Consider the following 20,143-nt stretch of genomic DNA (forward strand, 5'->3'; position numbering starts at 1 on the left):
TCTTTCCGGAATATTGTTTTGAAAAAAAAAAAACAAAAAACAAAATTCATTAAAAAAATGCTTTTTACAATACAATTTTTTACAAAAATACGTAAAAATTCCACTTTTCCGGAATTTTTTTGGGTCTTTAACACTGTCTTTCAGGTTCCGCAATTTTTCCATATAACAAGCATAACACTCTTTCAGGTATAAAAATTACGCTTAAACCATGTAGAAAATACGCGTAAAAAATAAATTTCAAGCGTAATAAATTCCTAAAAAATTGAAAATAATTATTTTTGCATTAATTTATTATTTTTCTCTGCAAATATTTAATTTTATCGAATAAGTTAGCTATTATAAATACCTTTTTTTGTACCATTTAGTAGCCCCTTTGATATTCTTCCCATCAAACAAACTCCAACGAAAACTTTCTGAATTAAAAGAAAATTATTTTTTTTTACATTTTGTTATTTATTTACTTAATCTCTCGATAAATTGATAACTAAAATATCTAAAAGATTTATTCATCTTGAACATCATTCTCCTGACAAATATTTCACTTCTTTCTTCTTCATTTCACTTGATTAAATATGCAAATAAAGTCCTACCCCCTTTTTTTCTCACACTCTCCTTCTCCCTCTCCAGCTCCTTCCTGGCTATTCCTTCGTGTTTTTTTTTGGTGAGAAAATTCCTTCTTAAACCACTAAAACGCTTCAATGCGCGCTCTGTTGGTGCTTCACCCTCAATTGAAATTAAAAGAAAATTAATTAATTAATAGAATAAAAGACAAACTTGCGGTGTTTCAATTCTCCTCGGAAATAATCTCTATGCCCTCCTGTCCATCTGAGGGTTCAGCAAAGAGTTCCCGGAGGGACTTGTGGAGCACATTGAGACACTCATTGAAGTAGAAGCTCGCCGCTTTGGGCGATATGCAAAATTGGTAGGCAAGAAAGGTGAGTGGGAGCTTGAGGCGCAACTTGAGGAGGGTGAGAATGAAAATCTCAAATTTTGTCAATGCCGTCGATTGCGGCAATTCAGCCTCGCACGTATTGTACAGCGTTATCATGGTGATGTACGAGTCCAAGCCCGTAAAGTACTCCGTCCGTTTGTCATCATTCTCAAACATTTCCGGTGTGTACTTGCATTTGCGCACCTGCTCCTCCAGCTGCGCAATCTTCACTTGATTCTCATCGTGAATCACCTGAAATTGCTCCAGCAACTCCCCCGTGACATCCGTCTGTGTACCCCGATCCATCTTATTCCGTACTAAACGTACAATTTTCGGTACACCCGCCATGGGATCCTTCACAAGCTGCTGCTGATGCTGCTGCTGCTGCTGCTGCTGCTGCTGCACCACAATATTCCCCAATGTTCGTGCAGGTATCGTCTTGAAGCGCTTCACATCCATTGGGAGCTTAACAACAACCGGCGATGTGGCCACATCGAGCTTCCGCTTAATCGTCGTCTGACCCTGTGTGAACCGGAAATCCCCCTTTGGCACCACCGTCACCGTCCGCGGGGTCTGCAGCATTTTCTGCGTCACAAAAATCGGGCTACTCGTCTTACTCACCGGCGTTGCCACTTTAAACTGATTCCTCCCCGAAAATGCAGCTCCCGACACCGGGGTAACTGTTATCTTCTTTATTGTTGTCGTCGCTGGGATTATCTGTGGGCGTGACGTCACAACAACTGCCTGCGACGATGGCTCAAGAATAATCTCCTGATGCCCCACATCGTCATCTTCGACAATTTCATCGGCAATCATGTGGTGCTTATCACCCTGATCATCCATTACATCCTCATCGAATGCAACGTCTGAGATAACCTGTTAGGAGAATAAAAAAAAAAGAGAGAGCTCCCGGTTATTTCACTTTCAATGCGATTTAAATTGAATTGAAAATTATGTATAATAATCAGGCTCTTTTTTTTTTTTACTCAAAGTCAGGCTCTTCTAGTAGGACCGTTTTTTTTCTCTCTCTTAATTTGAATTTTAACGAGCGGAAGATCTCACGTCAGTCTAAAGACTTCTAAAGATAGTTCTACTTTGCAAGAACTGCTGTCTTTCGCTTTAAGATTTATTGATTTTAAGGAATATTGAAAAATAAGTCAGGGAAGCGTTAATAGAAAAAAATGTCCTTGATAAGTGTTATGAAGCGAAGATCAGACGTAAGATTTAAACTCTTTTTTTTTACAAAATCTTTTGTTTTTTGGTTTTGGACTTATGGATTTGAAGGAGTCTTGAAAAATTATTAAGAGAAGCGTTGGTAAAAGACTCTAACTGTTATCAGACGGAGATCACACGTTAATCTAAAAATTTTAATTGCCTTATTCTTGACAAAAACTATCCTTTTATTCATTTCTTTTTAAGATGTCTTTAGATTTTTTTTAAAGTTTATTTTAAACCGTCTTGAGCATTTAGAATCATTGAATTTAACAGCACTGTTTACAGGAGAAGATCTGACGTCAGTCTAACAATTTTTTAGCTGTGATTCTTTCGTTTTTATTAAATTCTTCTTTTTACAAGAATTACTGTCTTTCGGTTTTAGATTTATTGATTTTAAGGAGTATTGGAAAATGACTCAGAAAAGCATTTACTTTAATAACTGTTATCAGACGAAGATCAGACGTTAATCTAGGAATCTTGTTTTCTTTTCCTTTACAAGAACTAATCTTTTATACCTTTTCTAGTTATAAAGAAGTCTTGGAATTTGTTTTTGAAAAGGATTCTTTGAATGATTATGAATTTGATAACTTCTTACATGCGAAAATCTGACGATGTTAGTTTTAAGGATTTTATTCAAGATTTAGGACTTTTTTGCCTATTTTCATAAACGTCTTTTTATTGAATAAAAATGATCAAAAAAGCTTTTAAAAATTAAATTTCTAAGAAGAACTTTTAAAATGTTGATTTTGATAACTGTAAACAGATAAAGATCAGACGTTTGTATTCAATAAATTTTAAAGAACTGGGCTTTCTTTACTTTTTCTTTTTTCGGATTTAAAGAAATTTAAGAAAATGTTTTTAATAAGTCTTTCTGGAAAGCCTTGAAAGTCAGAATTTTGTAGCCTGATAAAAGATGAAGATCTGCATTTTAAAGATTTTTTTTTTTATCTTTTTTATTTAGAATGTTTTTTTTTTTATTTTGAAGAACTTTTTCATTTTCTAGGTCAATTCTTAAGAATGAGTTCAATTTTATAAGAAATATTGTAAAAGGATTAAGATCTAGTTTCAAAGCTGTTTAAAGGCGAAGATCTGACGTCAATCTTACCAAGAAACAAAAGAAAAGAGCAAAGAAAACCTGTCACTTTGACAAAACAGTCCTGCTATACGTTTCCACATTAGAAGATCTGAGTTTTTTTTTTAACATTTTTTCAAGAGTTTGGAGTTTGAAAATTGATTTACCTGAACTTCACTCTTAGGCACAAGAGATTTCTTTGTATCCTCGTCTTTCGCTTTTGGTTCGCAGATACCCCTGTTCAGTAGAACAATATAACAATGAAGTAATAATAAACAAATGCTTTAAGAAATTCTCTGGAAAAGACTTCATACCGATGAATTCGAAGCCCCAGAACGCTCGAAGATGCGACTGTTTTGTTGCAAACATCGCAATAAGCCCAAAGTATTTCATCGTAGAGATCATGTCGAGAAGCTTTAGCTGGTCCACGTTCAATGTGTACAAGTGAACCACGTGAATTTATAATAAATCTCTGAAAAGTAATCCCGCCAAGTAGCAGCGTTTTGTTAGATTTTTAAGACAATTTTTCTGTAAGTTTTCCAGCAATATTTTTATTGAGAAAACATATTCAAAAATGAATGATTTACTGTAGAAAATTAGAAAGAAAACATAAATAAAATAAATCGAAGCATCGTTAGAAAACAATAAAAATAAAAATGAAACTGAAAATTCAAGATGGCGGTTTTAGAGTATTTTGTTGAAAAAGTTCACGAACAGAGGGCGTTTTGTCTTTAAAGAGAATTTTTTAATTACATTAAGGACATTAAGGACCTCTATTTTAATTTTTTGTTTTAAATAAAATGCAAAAAAAAAATTAGCGCAATGAAGGGTTAAAAAAATCCCCGAATTGAGAGTTAAAAATTCCCAAAAAATAATTCTTTTCACTTCTCACACTAAATCCCTAAAATGTTGTCGCCTGGTGTTGTTGACAAGCTGCAAAAAACTCTCCCTGTCAGCGGGAGGCATACAAAACAATTTCCTTATCCCCTGATAGAGAGTTCAATGAACCCCGAAAAAAGCCTCATGAGAAGCTTTATCACAACTCCTCCAGCTTAAGCAGAGCTTTTCCGGCCACAGACCAGGAAGCTTCTTCTGAGCTTCGAAACTCTTTGAAAATCTTAAAGAAAAGATAAGAAATAAATCTTCTTACCTGTTCATCTGCTGATGATCCATCATCCACATGCTCCTGCTTAAAAATCATCCGGGTGCCTGAAGTTTTTGCGCCCAGATTCATATTTGGGACCCAATCGGGACTATTAACTTCCGTCAAGCTCACGCACTTTCCTAAAATGCAAGAAAAGGGGTTAATTTGAGGGGCACAAGAGGCTTCCGGAAGAGCTTAAGGGTTTGTTTTTACCCGAAATAAAGTGGCGGGAACAGACTTTTGCTGACTTGAGCTGATCGTCCGTGAGATCTGGGCGACCGAGTGCCTCAATCCAGGCCTTCCGTCGTTGCGTTGAGAGCTTCTCGAGGCGCCCGCTGACGGTGAGAATGACCGGGATTCGGTAGAATTTGATGTCTGGCGTCCCCAACTGAGATGTGCAGCTACGCACGGAACAGCGTGAGACCATTGGAACAGCCACGCACACACGCACTTATTTGTCCAGGCAAGGCGTCCGGACGCCAAAATAACACGGAAAAATCACTCTGTGTAGCCACTAAAGGGCATCAGCTGTTTGATTTGTATCCACACACTGACGTCACGGCAGCCATTACGGCTTCCCAGTTGCGAGAAACAAAAACGGGGCCCCCTTTTTTTGTTTGCTTTTTTGCCAATTTTCACGCCCACTGCGATGCTTTGAGGGTGTTTCGGCAGTTGTGGCGCCTCGTTGGGGAATCTCCGGGGGGATTTTCCACTAGCCCAGCTGCACAGGATGCGTTTTCCTTTGAATTTTTCAGCCAAAAAAGTTATTTGAGAAGAAAATCTTTTTGTGGACGACGCTACCCTGTCGAAAAACTCTTTGGAATTTTCGCACGAGATTCTCGGAATTATTTGTGGAAATTATCTGAAGAAACTCTGCTGCTACGAAGGCGACGATGTTTTTGTGCATCGACTAAATGAGCGCATGTTGCAAACGTTAATAATTTTCAAAGTTTTTTTTATTCAAATTCAAAACTTTCAAAATATTTAAAAAAAAAAAAAAGAAAATTAATACAAAATAATAAGAAAATATCTAAAATATTGTAATTAATTTTTTTTTCAATAAAAATTATGTTATGTGGATGTTTAGAATTCCCGCCCAAGAGCGGGATGCGCGACTAGCGCCATTCACCTCGTAGTGGCTCATCTCAAAATGATCCACCGGATATGCCAAGTCACTACCACGAGGTGAGCACACTTTTTGCTATCCGTGCAACGTCAACAAGCACGACAATTATTCTCTTGTTAAAAATTAATTTTATATTTGAAATAAATACTTTTGTGTATTTCTGGGTTTGGAAACACAGTGTTCTTATTCCTGTGCACCTGCGGAAATTTGGCGACAGAGCCTGAGATATCCTGTAGCCTTTTAAAACTAATCAAACGTGTATTCCCAGGTGAGACCGAAATACAACACTGGCGACAGAGCCTGAGATATCCTGTAGCCTTTTAAAACTAATCAAACGTGTATTCCCAGGTGAGACCGAAATACAACACTGGCGAACGAGATGTCGAACCACGAGATTTTTGCGGAGCTCACTGATGCCATCAACCGGATGATCGACATGAGGTTAAGCGGAGCCGTCAAAACGGAAGGTCATGGGGCCTCCGAAGTCTCCGTTGATGCTTTGGCGCGCTCGATTACGCCCTTTACCTATGCTCCGGAAAACAATATGACCTTCGATGTGTGGTATGGCAGATACAAATCCACATTTCTCGAGGATGGTCGCAATCTCGATGATCCAGGGCGAGTAAGACTCCTCCTGCGCAGACTGGATAACGCAGCTTACGCGAGATATTCCAATCTTCTGCGCCCCGTCGACCCAGCCACGATTCCCTTCGATGACACCGTCCAGAGACTCACAAAGCTCTTTGGAAAAGGGGAATCTCTCTTCAGTACACGTCGCAAATGTCTGCAGTTCGTGATGAAGGAATCCGTCGACTGGGCCACGCATGGAGGGCTTGTGAACAGCATCTGCGAGGATTTTAGATTAGCTGAGTGCACAGCGGATCAGTTCAAGGCTTTGATTTTCTGTATCAGCATACAAAGTGACAAACATATCTTTGTAAGGGAACAGCTGCTGACACGCCTTGAAACTGAGCCCGCCGACAGGATCAACGTGGAGTTTTTGATCGACGAAGCTCAGCGACTCTCGAATATGAAGAAGGATGCCCGCCTGGATATCACCCCTGCAAATGTCAGTGCTCTCCAGAAGACCCGTAAGTCCACCAACTCACAATCTGATCGCCCCTCACGTCCATGCTATCTGTGTGGCGACATGCATTGGGTGCGTGACTGTACCCACACGAATACAAAATGCAAAGATTGTGGGAAAATCGGCCACAAGTCGGGCTACTGCCCACCTCAACGTACTCAGGACAACGGAGGAAGCACTGGGAAGGGCAAGAAGAAGTTTTTCAAGAAGAAGAAATCATCAGCAAACACCAACGTAGTTTATGCTCCTCACCCGAGGGGTAGAAAATTTCTAACACCGCGGATCAATGGGCGTCTTATCGAATTCCAATTGGATTGCGCCGCGGATGTTTCGTTGGTATCAAGGAGTACTTGGGAGGAGCTCGGAAAGCCTCTTCTCAGAGAGTCATCCATGAACGTTACGGATGCTCAGTCCAATCGGATGCCCATACTCGGCGAATTTGATTGCGATGTTGTACTCCGTGGGAAGAAAATTCGTGGGCGTTGTATGGTCGTTGGTGGACGAACGTCGAATTTGTTCGGAATCGAGTGGATCGCTGAACTCGGTCTTTGGGATGTAGCACCGAGTGCCTACTGCCACGCTGTCCAAGGAGAATTTGACACGGCGAGCGCTGTCAAGGAAATCCGGGAATCTTTTCCGGGAGTTTTTGGACGTGAGATCGGGAAATGTACACGCATCACTGCTTCCATCCACCTGAAACCCAACGCAAAGCCCATTTTTCGCCCAAAGCGTCCGGTTGCTTTTCATATGCTGCCAGTGGTAGACGAAGAACTGCAGCGTCTGCAGTCATCAGGGATTATTACTCCAGTCGAATATTCCCCATGGGCCGCACCCATCGTCGTGGCACGCAAATCAAATGGAACAATCCGGATATGTGGCGATTATTCAAGTGGCCTCAATGAGTCGATTGAAATGAATAACTATCCTATTCCCGACCCTGATAGTTTATTCAGCCGCTTGTCAAACAAGAGCGTTTTCAGCCACATCGACTTGTCCGATGCATATCTACAAGTGCCCATGGATATTGAGTCGAGCAATCTACTCACTATTCACACTCCCCGAGGACTTTTCCGGTTCAATCGCCTCCCACCTGGCATCAAAAGCGCGCCCGGAATTTTTCAAGAGGTGGTTGAGCGCATGCTCCAAGGAATACCGGATGTGATATGCTATTTCGACGATATCTGTGTCGCAAGTTCGTCCCCAGAAGCACATTTCTCGACACTCAAAACCGTTTTTCAACGTTTGAAGGATTTCAACTTCCGTGTCCGCCTTGAGAAATGTAAGTTCTTTGTCGATTCTATTAAATTTTTGGGTGTGATTACTGACAAAGATGGTTTGCGACCAGATCCGGACAAATGTGACGCTATTAAACGGATGCCTGCTCCGAAAAATGTCCAGGAACTACGTAGCTTTCTGGGGGCAATTCAATTTTGGGGAAAGTTTGTGAAGGGCATGAGTGAACTACGCAAACCAATGGACGACCTCCTCAAGAAGAACGCTAGATGGAAATGGACTCAACAATGTCAGAAAGCTTTTATTCGCTTCAAGGAAATTCTGACATCCGATCTGCTGCTTACGCACTACGACCCACATCTGCCTATCACCATAGCTTCAGACGCTTCATCACACGCTATGGGCTGCGTGGCATACCACGAATATCCTGATGGGACATTGAAGGCATTCTACCATGCCTCCCGCAAGATGACAGACGCAGAAATGGGGTACAGCCAGATTGAGAAAGAAGCGCTTGGGATTATTTTCGCTGTAAAGAAATTCCACCGTTTCATTTATGGCCGGAACTTCACGCTCTTAACCGACCATAAGCCCCTACTGTCCATTTTTGGTAGCAAAAAGGGCATACCGGTTCACACCGCGAATCGTCTCCAGAGATGGGCCCTCATACTCCTGGGATACGATTTCACCATTAAATATACATCCACCACCAGTTTTGGGCATGCTGACGTATTGTCCAGGCTTATCAACAATCACCGGCAACCTGACGATGAGGTGATCATTGCACAAATTCTCGATGAGGAGTACGACAACGTGGTAGTCCAGGAAGTGACCACCCAACTGCCTGTGAATTTTCAAATGATCAAGGACGCTACCGCTGCCTCAAGGGACCTACAATTGTTGATTGGATACATCAAGGGTGGATGGCCGCCTTCCCAGAAGTCCATCAAATCTCGGGAAGTAGCTCGTTATTTCAAGATACGTGATGCTTTGTCAATTATTAAAGATTGTGTCTTTTACAGGGACCGTGTGGTGGTACCAGAGACATTCCGGAGCAAGATTCTCGCACAGCTTCACGAGGCGCACCCTGGCATGTCACGCATGAAAGCCTTGGCCCGCAGTTACGTTTTTTGGCCAGGCTTGGATGAAGATGTTGAGACGAAAGTGCGCCACTGCTCCGATTGTGCCACCGCATCCCGGTCCCCTGTCAAGACCAATCTAGCATCATGGCCGTTGTCCACTGGCCCATGGCAACGGATACACTTGGACTACGCCAAGTACAAGGGAGATTATTTTCTGCTCGTCATCGACGCTTATTCGAAATGGCCAGAAGTATTCCGTACATCTTCAACGACAACAACTATCACCATTCAAAAGCTTGTGGAAGTTTTTGCCCGACACGGTCTTCCGGAAGTCATCGTTAGTGATAATGGGACGCAATTTGTCAGCGATGAGTTTCAAGAGTTTTGTCGTCTCAACGGAATACAGCATATTCGCACCTGCCCCTACTCCCCAGCAAGCAATGGGCAGTGCGAACGTCTAGTGGATACTCTCAAGCGATCCCTGGAAAAGCAATCTGCGCAGAAAATCGACACGGCACTTCAGAGATTTCTGGCCAACTACCGTGTGACTCCCAATGATTACGCGCCTGCAGGGAAATCTCCATCAGAAGTTATGTATGGCCGCAAGGTACGTACAATCTTTGATCTCCTGAAAGAGCGTCCCAAGGAGCCCCTGCAACGCAATGAGAAGATGGAAAGAGACTACAATAAGAAGCATGGCACGAAACAGAGTTCCTTCTCGAAGGGGGAGGAGATCTATGCGAAGAAATTTGCACAAGGAGGTAAATGGAAGTGGGTTCCTGGCAAAATCATTGAACGTCGTGGGACGGTTACTTACAATGTGCGGCTCAGTGATGGACTCATCATCAGGTCTCATGTGAATCAACTCAAGCGCCGTTTTAGTGAGACGCCAGACACACCTGCTGATACATCATCGTCGGATTTGCCAATTTTTGCACCCTCTTCCGTGCCATTACTCTCTCAAGTACAGCCTCAACACTCGCCACAGCCAGAGTCTTCACGTAGATCGAGTGCTTCTGAGACTCCTGTACTTCCACAGCCTTCTCGAACTCCACAAAAGACACCGAAAGATCCACCTGCCGAAGTTCAATCACCAATAGCTGGCCCTTCTCGTGCAACGCCGCCACGAGTTACACCCCCACAACCATCTCCGCGTATGTCACTGCAAAGCAATCCACCGCAATCTGCTATCACTATTAGTTCGGACACTGAGGATTCTGCTACGACGCCTTATGAGGACACAGTGACTACTCCTGAAAGAAGCAACGCGGGACAAAGTGAGGATGTTGAGGATAATCCAGCTACTCCAGATCATTCCCCGGAACTTGAGCGTCCAGCTCCACCTACACCATTGTACCGTCGCTTGCGTGCACGACCGTACAGGATCAGCGAGCGTTTCAAGAACCGAGAGGATCGTCAGGATGGACCTTCCGCTCCTTAGGGGGGAGGTGTTATGTGGATGTTTAGAATTCCCGCCCAAGAGCGGGATGCGCGACTAGCGCCATTCACCTCGTAGTGGCTCATCTCAAAATGATCCACCGGATATGCCAAGTCACTACCACGAGGTGAGCACACTTTTTGCTATCCGTGCAACGTCAACAAGCACGACAATTATTCTCTTGTTAAAAATTAATTTTATATTTGAAATAAATACTTTTGTGTATTTCTGGGTTTGGAAACACAGTGTTCTTATTCCTGTGCACCTGCGGAAATTTGGCGACAGAGCCTGAGATATCCTGTAGCCTTTTAAAACTAATCAAACGTGTATTCCCAGGTGAGACCGAAATACAACAAATTATTTTAAGTTTCTCAAAATGTTCACATTGAAATTCAAGCGCTGTCGTCGCTCCACTAATCATAAACAAAAGATTTTCGTGGATTTCTCTGCAAAAAGAGATCAATTTACCCACAAAAAATGTCTAAAGTATCAGAAATTCCTTCACAAAATGCATTTAATTCACCGACAAATTACAATATTAGTGAAATGTGTAGATTATGTTTGATTTCAACGGAAAACAAATTGGAGATTTTTGGAGAAATTGGCCATCAAATGAACATCAGCAAAATGATTTGGATCCTTCTCAATTCCAAAGTAAAAACAGAATTTTCTTAATTTCCTCACAAATTCTTATTTTAAAAATTTTATTTATTTGTTTTCAGGTGCTCCGGAATGATTCCTGGCCACAAAATATCTGCATGACGTGCTGTGAGAAACTCACGGAATTTCATGGATTTTATTCAACAGTCAAGTCCACAGAAGCCACCCTGGTGGGGCTCTGTGGGGCACGAAAAACTTCCGAAGGAAGTGAAGAAGTGAGTATAGAAATGGAGGAGAAATTTATCCCCAATAATGAGATTGTGGAAAGGCGGGATAGTGAAAATCCTCCAAACTTCAGTGAAGAAGATTTCCCTATAAAGGTGAAAGTAGAGATTTCTGAGGATCCAGATGAGCAGGAAAGACTTCTGGATGATATGAGTGCAGTAGAAGAGGTTGAAAGTAAACCTAGAAGACTTCCAGTAAAGACAAGAAAACAGAAAAGAAGTCAAAAGGTTAGGAAACAGAAGATTCCTTCAAAACTCAATGCACTCCAATCTCCTCCTGCTACCATTGCTTCCAAGAAGAAGGTATCAATGGATACATTAATTAAAACTTTTGTTAAGCTTTCCTGTGAATTCTGTTCGATGGAGTTCCCCATTTTTGAGAAGCTAAAAAGGCACTACAGGGATGAACATGACACAGAGGGCTACGTGATGTGCTGCAGTATTCGTTTTGAGAACAGAGAGCGTTTGCTGGAGCATGTGCGCTACCACAGGAATCCTGACAAGTACATTTGCAAACTCTGCGGGAAGGACTTTAAGTTCCGGAACTCCCTGCACGTTCACATGGACACGCACATCCCACCGGAAGATCGTAAATTCAAATGCACGCACTGCCCAAAGAGTTTCACCATGTTGTGCCGGCTGACTGTTCACGAGAAGGTACATGTGCCACCAGAGGAGCGTGAGCACGTGTGTCCAAAGTGCAAAAAGCCCTTTGCCTCAATCTACACACTCAGATCGCATTTAAAGCTTGTCCATGAGCGCGTCCAGAAGCGTGTCTGTGAGATCTGTGCGAAGGTTTTCAACACAAGAGAATGCTTTGAGGCGCACATGATGAGGCACACAGGACAAACACCGCCACGGGTAAAGTGCCAACAGTGCGGCAAGGAATATGCCGAGCGAAATAGCCTCCGGAGGCACATGCAAATGCACAAAGTTACAAATGAAACCTTCACCTGTGATCAATGTGGACGCATTACCTCATCCAAACTAGCACTGTACAAGCACAAAAGTATCGTTCACAGCAACAAAACATTCCAGTGCACCCTGTGCGAGAAGAAATTCAAACGAGCCATCGTCCTGAAGGTAAGAACTTGATGATGGGGTGAATCGGGTGAATATTATTTCACTTTTATTCCTCCTTTAGGAGCACATGGCTTCACACACAGGAGAACAGCTATACAGTTGCAAATTCTGCGATAGAACATTCAACAGCAATGCCAACAAGTACGTGCATCAGAAGAGGATGCATCCAGAAGAATGGGAAGAGGATCGTAGGAAAAAGTTGGAGAAGACTTCTTCATCAACGGCAAATTAAGCCCATCTCGAAATATCCATCATAGGTCCTTCTCGGATATAATACAATTAAGGTCTCCTTGAAACTGCATCCTCTCATTTGTTCCATGTTAAGGGGCATTATGAATAAATGATGCCAGTTTTTATTTAAAATACTTACATATTTTTTTTCATAACAGATTCAGATTCTTAAAGGTTGCTGATTATGCAGATTATGAAGATTGAGGAAGAAAAATCTAGTGGAAAAGTACAGGTTTTTGGAGCCTTGCTCATGGACGAAATGACATTCTTGACAGTTGGAACTACAGGGGAAGAAAAGTACACTTACACAGAAAATCCTTATTTCTTTGTCCAGTGTGGATATCAAAATTATCTCATTCACGTTTGATGAACCAACATCCAAATTAGAACTTCTGGAACTGCTTACCTTCGGAACTCCACAGACACTCAGATGGGTTAAAGCCAAAATCGAATGTTACTCACAAGACACGGATAAAAATAGCCATATACCTGCCTAATCCTTTATGACCTTTAGTTACTCAAACGACACGAATTTTTGAAGTTACTCAAATAACACGGCCCCCATTGGACTTCATAAAAAAGGGGTCATACCGTCAAAAGGTAAGAAAACTTGGAAAACTCTAAAGAAGTCGATCATACAATCCTTCTCAACTGTTGCTTTCTTGTCTTTGTCAAACAAGGAAAAGGAAGTAAGAGAAGTTGGAGAGTAAGATCATACAAAGGATAAGCAGATCAGAAAGAGAAAACAATCGAGATTAAAGGTAAATATTCTTAAGCTCTTTAGAACTGAAACCAAAAAGGATAACAGGGAGATAACTTATACTGGTTAGTTGGTAAGTCTTTTCATTAGTTAGTTGAAAAAGCAAATCAATAATTCTCTGATGTTTGCAGTTCAATGAGGAAGTCTCATGATCGAGATCAACATCAACTGATTTTTGGAGGTATGTCTTATCCTTTTAGGAGGAACCAAATTTAATATTTTTGGTTTTTTCAACTCAATAAAATATCAACAAAAATAAAATTCTGTAGTTTTATTAACAAAGGATGTCATGCACAATACAAGGGCGAAGTACCTAATTGAAGGAAACGCAGAAAACAATTTTAACCCACCCAGTCTTGTAGGGAATCAAAAAAGGATAAAGAATCGCCAAAAATATTCACCTTTTTCCACTGGGGTCACAGAGAAAAAAGACAATAAAGTTTTGTAAAAATTCAAAAAAAATTGGCCGCCATTCGCCATTTTGTTCATTTCAATGCATGAAGCATATGTTTCAATGCTTCGTCATGAGCTTGTCGATGACAGTTTGACATTTTATTTCTTTTTTTTTTTTTTGGGAGAAAATAAAAAAATTGCGTATTTTTTAGTTTAATTATCGTGGTAAATGTGTTTTACGTGTTGTTCGAGAGTGATTTTTATATCTGAATACCTGAAGGATGAATTCCCTCACAGCTTGTGACCGTCTCAGCGAGCACATCATTGGTCGTGGAAAAGGTCTTGGGAAAGGTGGTGCCAAGATACATCGTAAGGTTTTGCGTGACATCATCCAGGGAATCACAAAACCAGCAATCCATCGTCTTGTCCGTCGTGGTGGTGTGAAACGCAAAGGATTCCAGCGCAGAGGATCTCTCAATTCGTGAAAAAGTCATCTTCAAGACGATCCACGACCATTGTTTTTGGATTGCTTTATTTTGTAACGAGAGATGTGCTCGCTGAGACGGTCACAAGCTGTACGGGAATTCATCCTTCAGGTATTCAGATGTATAAATCACTCTTGAACAACACGTAAAACACATTTACCACGATAATTAAACTAAAAAATACGCAATTTTTTTATTTTCTCCAAAAAAAAATGAATGAAATGTCAAACTGTCATCGACAAGCTCATGACGAAGCATTGAAACATATGATTCATGCATTGAAATGAACAAAATGGCGAATGGCGGCTAATTTTTTTGAATTTTTACAAAACTTTATTGCCTTTTTTCGTTGTGACCCCAGTGGAAAAAGGTGAATATTTTTGGCGATTCTTTATCCTTTTTTGATTCCCTACAAGACTGGGTGGGTTAAAATTGTTTTCTGCGTTTCCTTCAATTAGGTACTTCGCCCTTGTATTGTGCATGACATCCTTTTCAATATTATAAGCTGATTTTCAGGTAAGTATATTTTGAATTTTTAATGAATAAGTACAAAATTATTAATTTTAGAATTTATTAGAGCTTTCAGTAGCTTCCGGAGGTACCTTCAGTAGATTTACGAGCTTTTGGGCCTTTAAAAATCCACGTCACAAATTCCAGGAAGCTACCAGAAACTCCCCAAAATGCAATTCTTTCGGCTCACGAAACATCAATGAATTTGGCATCCTTTAGAATTTCAAGGCAGGGATTTGCTGAAGCTTTCACAGAACCCACAATCCACGCGTCTTTACCTGTTTTCTCTGTGAATTCCTGACAAAAGGCCTCCGCTGATGCTTCCGGGAGGGAGATTAGGAGCCCCCCGGATGTCTCCACAGCTTGCCCAGCTAAGAGTTTATCCTCCCGCCCGAGAATCTCAGCCATACGACGAACATTCTCAATTATCGGCAGAGTGTGGATGATAAATTTCAGAGGATTCTTCTGGAATTGCAGAAGATTCCTTGCATGCCCCGCAAGACCGAACCCCGTGATGTCTGTGGCAACATGAGCTGAATGTTTGTGCATTAATTCCGCAGCGGATTTGTTCAGGAATGCCATGGAATTGATGGCTTTGAGGTAGGTGTGTTTGATGTCTTCTTCAGTTAGATGATCTTTGAGCTTTTTCCAGGATTCTGCGCCATCCAGCATCCAGTGATAGGCATTTGTGGCAAGTTGTGTGCCGAGAGGTTTTGTCAGAACTAAAACATCTCCAGGGGAGGCATTGATGGGCCTGGAAGGGAAGGATTTTAGAGAACTGAAATTTCTGAAGAAGTAGGGAGTATTTTTACTCACAAAATAATCTCTTCAGGGTGGCAGATAGACGTGGCAACTCCTCCAAGGATGCACCAGGGATTAACAGCAATACCACCAATGGAAGCTTTGCATCCAGCTTCCTGAGCTGCTTCCTTGAATCCCTGAATCAGCAGTGGGATGATGACATCCCTCTCTTTGTCGCTAAATGCCTCTGGGCAGCTACAGATCATTGTAACCTTGTCCAGAGTCACCACACCCGTGGCATAGATATCACTAGCCATGTTAGCGAAGGCAATCCTGCCCATCATCACTGGATCATCAATGAGCGGATAGAAGAAATCAACAGACTGAACAAGAGATAAATTGTGACGCCCCAGTGGAATGACAGCTGAATCCATGCCGGCCTCTGGAAAAAAGAACTTCCTATCAATTGTCCAGGAGGTACAAATCTTCCGGAAAACTCACCAATCCTCCCTTCTCGGTTAGATTTGTGACCGGCTACCAAATCAACTCCCACAAGAAGTTTTGTTAAAACTTCCTGTGGGACTTTACAACCTCATCCCCGCAAAGTGGAGTACTTTGTAAGGCTGAAATCAGCCTCAAGGCCGTACTCCTCCGGCCTGAACATCATTTTTGGATTTTTCTCCAGAAATTCAAGGAATTCCAATCACGTGCGAAGGATTTTCCTGAGAAGCGACACCAGCGCCAGCGGATAAAACAAGAAATGTTCATTTAGTAAACATAACCTCAATTTTGTGTGGGTGTTCCTTGCCTTCTGTTTCGGTTTTTCGTGAAAATTACGTGAGTTTCCCGTGAAAATCCTTTCAAGATGACTTCCAAATCCGCCAGCTCTAGCAAAGGAACCTTCCAACCTGTAAGAAATATCTAAATCTCCGGAAACTTCTCTCTAAAAAGCCTTTTTTTCTCTCAAGGATTCCGATGTTCATATCACCTTTGAGGATCAGCAGAAAATAAACATCTTCGCGAAGCACAATGCCAAGCTTGAGGATCTCAAGGAAGAGCTGAAAGGGAAGCAGAACGACTTGAAGAATCTCGAGGAAGCAAGCGATGAAATTGAGCTCTTCGACGAAGATGAACAAATCCCCTTCCTCCTTGGGGAGGTCTTCATCTCCCACAATCTGCCCAAGACACAAGAACTCCTAACGGAAGCCAAGGAGCGCAAGAAGAAGGAAATCAAGGAGATTGAGACAAAATGCAAAGAACTGGGAGATATAATTGGGGATCTCAAATCACAGCTCTATGGGCGCTTTGGGAGTCATATTTATCTGGAAAATGACGAAGATTGAGCCACAGGTGCGGAGTTTCGGAATAAAAATACAATCTCACTGGCACACTGACCCAGACAGAGATCCTGTGGAGGAGGAAGAAGAAGTTTGAAATGCATTAGAAGTGATTTTGATGGGGGGAATAAATTCTGGGCTCTTTACCTCAAGAATTTCCGGGTTAATTGGTCGCGTGTGATGTTCCCATTGCATTAGTTCGCTCATTTGGAGGGATTCTGCCCCTTTGTGGGGCACCGGGATGCTCCCATCTCCACTGCAGGAGCACTCGAGGGCATCGTGCGTGAGACAGTACTCCCCATCTGGTGCCAAAGTGAAGAGATCTCGCAAATCGGCATCGGAAAAGGTGACACTGTCTCCGCGGGAATCACTCACAAAGCCACTCAGGGAATTCTTGCTGATCTGCCGCTGGAAGATTCTCTCTTCAATGCTCCCTGCCGTCACGAGGCGATAAATGATGACCTTCCGGGTTTGTCCATCCCGCCAAATTCGTGACATTGCCTGGAGATCTGTTGCTGGATTCCAGTCTGCATCGAACAGGACAAGCCGAGATGCTCCAATGAGATTCAGTCCTGTTCCGCCTGCTTTGGCTGACAGGAGGAACACAAAGGTATCACTTGAGGGATTATTGAACTTATCCACGAGCTTCTGACGCTCTGTGGTGCTCGTGGAGCCATCCAGACGACACACAGGGTAGCTAAAATGCTGACAGAGCCCCTCAAGGACATTCAGGGCTTTTGTGGAGTGACTCACAATGACACAACGTTCCCCAGTTGGCCGGAGATCCTCCAGAAAACCCTCCAACACAGCCAGTTTCCCCGAATCATGAGATCCCAGCTCTGTGGGTGGGAGACATTCCTGCAATTTCTGCACAATTGTTCCCTCATCCGCTTCCACGGTGGCCACCAGGGCGGGATGATTGTAGATCTTCCGCAGAAGTTGAATAACTCGCAGTGCTGAAGATTTATCAGCTTCCTCCTCGTAAATCTCCAGCAAACGTTCCTGCAGGAATGTCTGAACTTCCGATGGACGACAAAAGGCCACAACTTCCTCCTTTTCCGGCAGGTACTCCCGATTAATGCCCTGTGTTCGTCTCAAAATGATTTTCTCCGTAATCTCATTCAACTCCCGGACTTTCTCCTGCCCAAGAGCACGGAAAGTTGAGGAAGCTGACGGAGCTTGAGATTTAACAATTGGCCCCTCATAGCGTGCACGATATTCCGCATAAGTTCCCAGCAATTCGGGCTGGACAAAATCCACAAGGCAGAAGAATTCATGGAGATCATTCTGAATGGGTGTCCCCGTGAGGATGATCCGCCGGCGGCAATCCATCTGCCGGAGAAGCTGAACAGTCCGGGTGTCGCTATTCTTCAGCCTGTGCCCTTCATCGCAGACAATCACATCGAATGTCTGTCCCTGGAGGTGCTGGAGCTGCGTTGAGACCATCTCGTAGGAGAGAATGATGAAGGGCATACAGGTGGAGACACTGAAATCCTTCACTTTGTGCTTCCCATCCACGACAAAGGCAAAGATTCTCTCCTCTGAGAGCCATTTCTCAATCTCCCGGTTCCAATTCTCAATCAAACTACTCGGGCAGACAATCTGTCGAATGAAAGGGAATCCTTTAATAATACACTACCCTGAAAAAGTTTCCGGGCAGGGCTAAAATGGGGTATTTTTGAAGGCAAATTTCAAGTGGCTATATCTCCGGCTGTGGTCAACTGATTTTCAAAAATTTACCGGTTTTGGAAAGGTACATTTCTCACCTTTACAAAACTGGCAATTTTTTTTAAAACCGGTCAACCAGTTAATTTTTGGCAGCCATTTTGGTAAAACTAGGTAAAAAAAACGCTACGATTTCACAAATTTTGACTTTGACCTCTTGCATCTCGGCCGCTAGTGTACCGATTTTGATGAATATAGTATCGTTGGAAAGGTAATTTAATTCCCTTTCCAAATCTGGTAAATTTTTGAAAATCGGTCAAGCGATTCGGTCATGGCAGCCATTCTAGTGAACCATAGTGAAAAAATACACTTTTGACCATATCTCAGCCTGTGGTTGACCGATTTGGACAAACTCGGATTTAAATGGTAGCTAATCATGTCCCCTAACTTTGAAAAAAATTTCACTCAAATCCGTCAAGGGGTTCTCTTGTAATATAATTTTTTGTGAAGCTTGTAAAATCGTCATAAAACGTTTTTATCTAGCTTAACGAAAATGGCTGCCAAGAAAAAACGGGTTGACCGATTTTCAAAAATTTACCAGTTTTGGAAAGGTGAGAAATGCACCTTTCCAAAACTAGTAAATTTGTATAAATCAGTTAAACCCAGTCGGAAATATAGCCACTTGAAAGCCTTCAAAAATACCCCATTTTAGCCCTGCCCGGAAACTTTTTGAGGGCAGTGTAACTGGTAAGGGAGACCGACGGAAGCTCCGGAGAGACTTACAAGAATCTTCCTGGCTATGCTCCTCCTGCCATAGGGTTCTTGTCGTAGGAGAGTGAAGCACGTTGCAAGAACCTGAAGGGATTTCCCCAAGCCCATTTCATCCGCTAAGATTGCTCCGTGATACTCTGCTTCCGGTTGATGAAATCCCATTAAAGCTTCATAGAGGAAGACAACTCCTTCCTTCTGATGCGGTCTCAGGTGCTTAGCAACGGATTCAACCACTTTTACTGCATTCACAGGCTTCCCATCTCTATTAAACACTACCTGGTGCTCTTCCGGAGGGTCAGGAAGCACTAAACCACTGAGATCTTCCTCCTTCCGGACAATATCTCGGGTATTTCTTACTGAAAGTGGTTGAACGGGTTGAACAATTTTTTTGACGGGATTTCGTGTTTTCTGGGCAACTTCCACCCGTTCCGTAGACTCCCCATCAATCCTCTCAACAATCTCCACTTCTTTCGTGCCAATTGTAAGCCTCATCCCCTCCTCAAAGGTGATATTTTTAGCTGGAATCGGCATGGATGTGATGATTGATCCATCAGAATTCCTCAAGTAGACAGAATTTTCAGTTAATTCCACCATCCCGTCTCCTTCCCATGTTTTATGCTTCTTGGTGTTGGGACGATTCCACAGGCAGGCATATTTGGCAGTCACAGCGGCATTTTGGGCTGGAACCGGGGCATCTGGATCATTTTCCTGTCCTTGCAAATGAAAATCCCTCAATGGGCCTTCACTGACACGCTCTGAAATCTTCTTTTGCTTGCTCCCACTGACTTCATTTGTCCCCGAATGTGTGGGCAGTACCCCAAGTTGTCTTTTCACCGAAGGGGCTGAAGATCTTCTCATGATTTCCTCTGATTTACACGGATTTTCTTAATTTTGGGGAGCTTCCTACTTTACCGCCAAGCACATAACCTCACTTTGGGTGTTTTCTAACACCGCC

The 20,143-nt window shown here is 42.5% G+C and overlaps 6 protein-coding genes across 7 annotated transcripts; 3 read left to right on the top strand and 3 right to left on the bottom strand.

Annotated features, from left to right (window-relative positions):
- Positions 1–432: 432 nt before the first annotated feature.
- LOC129793495 (uncharacterized) lies at positions 433–5,221 on the bottom strand. 2 transcript variants are annotated; one of them, XM_055833588.1, is made up of 5 exons: positions 4,576–5,221; positions 4,369–4,502; positions 3,533–3,690; positions 3,386–3,455; positions 433–1,807 (listed from the first exon to the last, which is right to left on the bottom strand). In XM_055833588.1, the coding sequence occupies exons 1-5, from the start codon at positions 4,787–4,789 to the stop codon at positions 785–787; spliced, it is 1,599 nt and encodes a 532-aa protein (XP_055689563.1). In that variant the 5' UTR covers positions 4,790–5,221; the 3' UTR covers positions 433–784. The 2 variants fall into 2 exon arrangements, with proteins under 2 accessions (XP_055689563.1, XP_055689564.1); XM_055833589.1 differs by lacking the exons at positions 3,386–3,455; positions 3,533–3,690 and having other exon boundaries at positions 4,576–5,198.
- Positions 5,222–5,867: 646 nt separating this feature from the next.
- On the top strand, positions 5,868–10,331 carry LOC129792336 (uncharacterized protein K02A2.6-like). Its single transcript, XM_055831247.1, has 2 exons — positions 5,868–7,854; positions 7,921–10,331. The coding sequence occupies exons 1-2, from the start codon at positions 5,868–5,870 to the stop codon at positions 10,329–10,331; spliced, it is 4,398 nt and encodes a 1,465-aa protein (XP_055687222.1).
- Positions 10,332–10,733: 402 nt separating this feature from the next.
- Positions 10,734–13,137, top strand: LOC129793496 (transcription factor grauzone-like). Its single transcript, XM_055833590.1, has 3 exons — positions 10,734–10,982; positions 11,051–12,295; positions 12,357–13,137. Exons 1-3 carry the CDS (start codon positions 10,806–10,808, stop codon positions 12,525–12,527), a joined length of 1,593 nt encoding a protein of 530 aa, XP_055689565.1. The 5' UTR covers positions 10,734–10,805; the 3' UTR covers positions 12,528–13,137.
- A 1,533-nt stretch (positions 13,138–14,670) lies between these two features.
- On the bottom strand, positions 14,671–16,082 carry LOC129793531 (selenide, water dikinase 2-like). The gene is made up of 3 exons (XM_055833635.1): positions 15,917–16,082; positions 15,491–15,857; positions 14,671–15,428 (listed from the first exon to the last, which is right to left on the bottom strand). The coding sequence occupies exons 1-3, from the start codon at positions 16,080–16,082 to the stop codon at positions 14,861–14,863; spliced, it is 1,101 nt and encodes a 366-aa protein (XP_055689610.1). The 3' UTR covers positions 14,671–14,860.
- Positions 16,083–16,135: 53 nt separating this feature from the next.
- Positions 16,136–16,907, top strand: LOC129793551 (probable prefoldin subunit 4). Its single transcript, XM_055833659.1, has 2 exons — positions 16,136–16,325; positions 16,384–16,907. The coding sequence occupies exons 1-2, from the start codon at positions 16,281–16,283 to the stop codon at positions 16,756–16,758; spliced, it is 420 nt and encodes a 139-aa protein (XP_055689634.1). The 5' UTR covers positions 16,136–16,280; the 3' UTR covers positions 16,759–16,907.
- Positions 16,666–20,135, bottom strand: LOC129793485 (DNA repair and recombination protein RAD54B-like). Its single transcript, XM_055833560.1, has 3 exons — positions 19,201–20,135; positions 16,900–18,354; positions 16,666–16,823 (listed from the first exon to the last, which is right to left on the bottom strand). The coding sequence occupies exons 1-3, from the start codon at positions 20,044–20,046 to the stop codon at positions 16,734–16,736; spliced, it is 2,391 nt and encodes a 796-aa protein (XP_055689535.1). The 5' UTR covers positions 20,047–20,135; the 3' UTR covers positions 16,666–16,733.
- Positions 20,136–20,143: the final 8 nt, after the last annotated feature.

The sequence above is a fragment of the Lutzomyia longipalpis genome, chromosome 3 (genome assembly GCF_024334085.1).
Source record: "Lutzomyia longipalpis isolate SR_M1_2022 chromosome 3, ASM2433408v1".
Taxonomy (NCBI): domain Eukaryota; kingdom Metazoa; phylum Arthropoda; class Insecta; order Diptera; family Psychodidae; genus Lutzomyia; species Lutzomyia longipalpis.

What these genes read in the sequence shown, in the direction of transcription:
- LOC129792336 (XM_055831247.1), top strand. Translation starts at nt 5,868, where the DNA reads ATGTCGAACCACGAGATTTTTGCGGAGCTCACTGATGCCATCAACCGG. An exon ending in CCGTGTCCGCCTTGAGAAAT is followed by an intron (nt 7,855 to 7,920) that starts GTAAGTTCTTTG and finishes GTTTGCGACCAG; the next exon opens with ATCCGGACAAATGTGACGCT.
- LOC129793496 (XM_055833590.1), top strand. Translation starts at nt 10,806, where the DNA reads ATGTCTAAAGTATCAGAAATTCCTTCACAAAATGCATTTAATTCACCG. An exon ending in GGATCCTTCTCAATTCCAAA is followed by an intron (nt 10,983 to 11,050) that starts GTAAAAACAGAA and finishes ATTTGTTTTCAG; the next exon opens with GTGCTCCGGAATGATTCCTG. An exon ending in AACGAGCCATCGTCCTGAAG is followed by an intron (nt 12,296 to 12,356) that starts GTAAGAACTTGA and finishes TTCCTCCTTTAG; the next exon opens with GAGCACATGGCTTCACACAC.
- LOC129793485 (XM_055833560.1), bottom strand. Translation starts at nt 20,046, where the DNA reads ATGAGAAGATCTTCAGCCCCTTCGGTGAAAAGACAACTTGGGGTACTG. An exon ending in GCATAGCCAGGAAGATTCTT is followed by an intron (nt 18,355 to 19,200) that starts GTAAGTCTCTCC and finishes TTCATTCGACAG; the next exon opens with ATTGTCTGCCCGAGTAGTTT. An exon ending in TTAACCCGGAAATTCTTGAG is followed by an intron (nt 16,824 to 16,899) that starts GTAAAGAGCCCA and finishes CCTCCTCCACAG; the next exon opens with GATCTCTGTCTGGGTCAGTG.
- LOC129793551 (XM_055833659.1), top strand. Translation starts at nt 16,281, where the DNA reads ATGACTTCCAAATCCGCCAGCTCTAGCAAAGGAACCTTCCAACCT. An exon ending in GCAAAGGAACCTTCCAACCT is followed by an intron (nt 16,326 to 16,383) that starts GTAAGAAATATC and finishes TTTTCTCTCAAG; the next exon opens with GATTCCGATGTTCATATCAC.
- LOC129793495 (XM_055833588.1), bottom strand. Translation starts at nt 4,789, where the DNA reads ATGGTCTCACGCTGTTCCGTGCGTAGCTGCACATCTCAGTTGGGGACG. An exon ending in CTGGGGCTTCGAATTCATCG is followed by an intron (nt 3,456 to 3,532) that starts GTATGAAGTCTT and finishes TCTACTGAACAG; the next exon opens with GGGTATCTGCGAACCAAAAG. An exon ending in TGCCTAAGAGTGAAGTTCAG is followed by an intron (nt 1,808 to 3,385) that starts GTAAATCAATTT and finishes TTCTCCTAACAG; the next exon opens with GTTATCTCAGACGTTGCATT.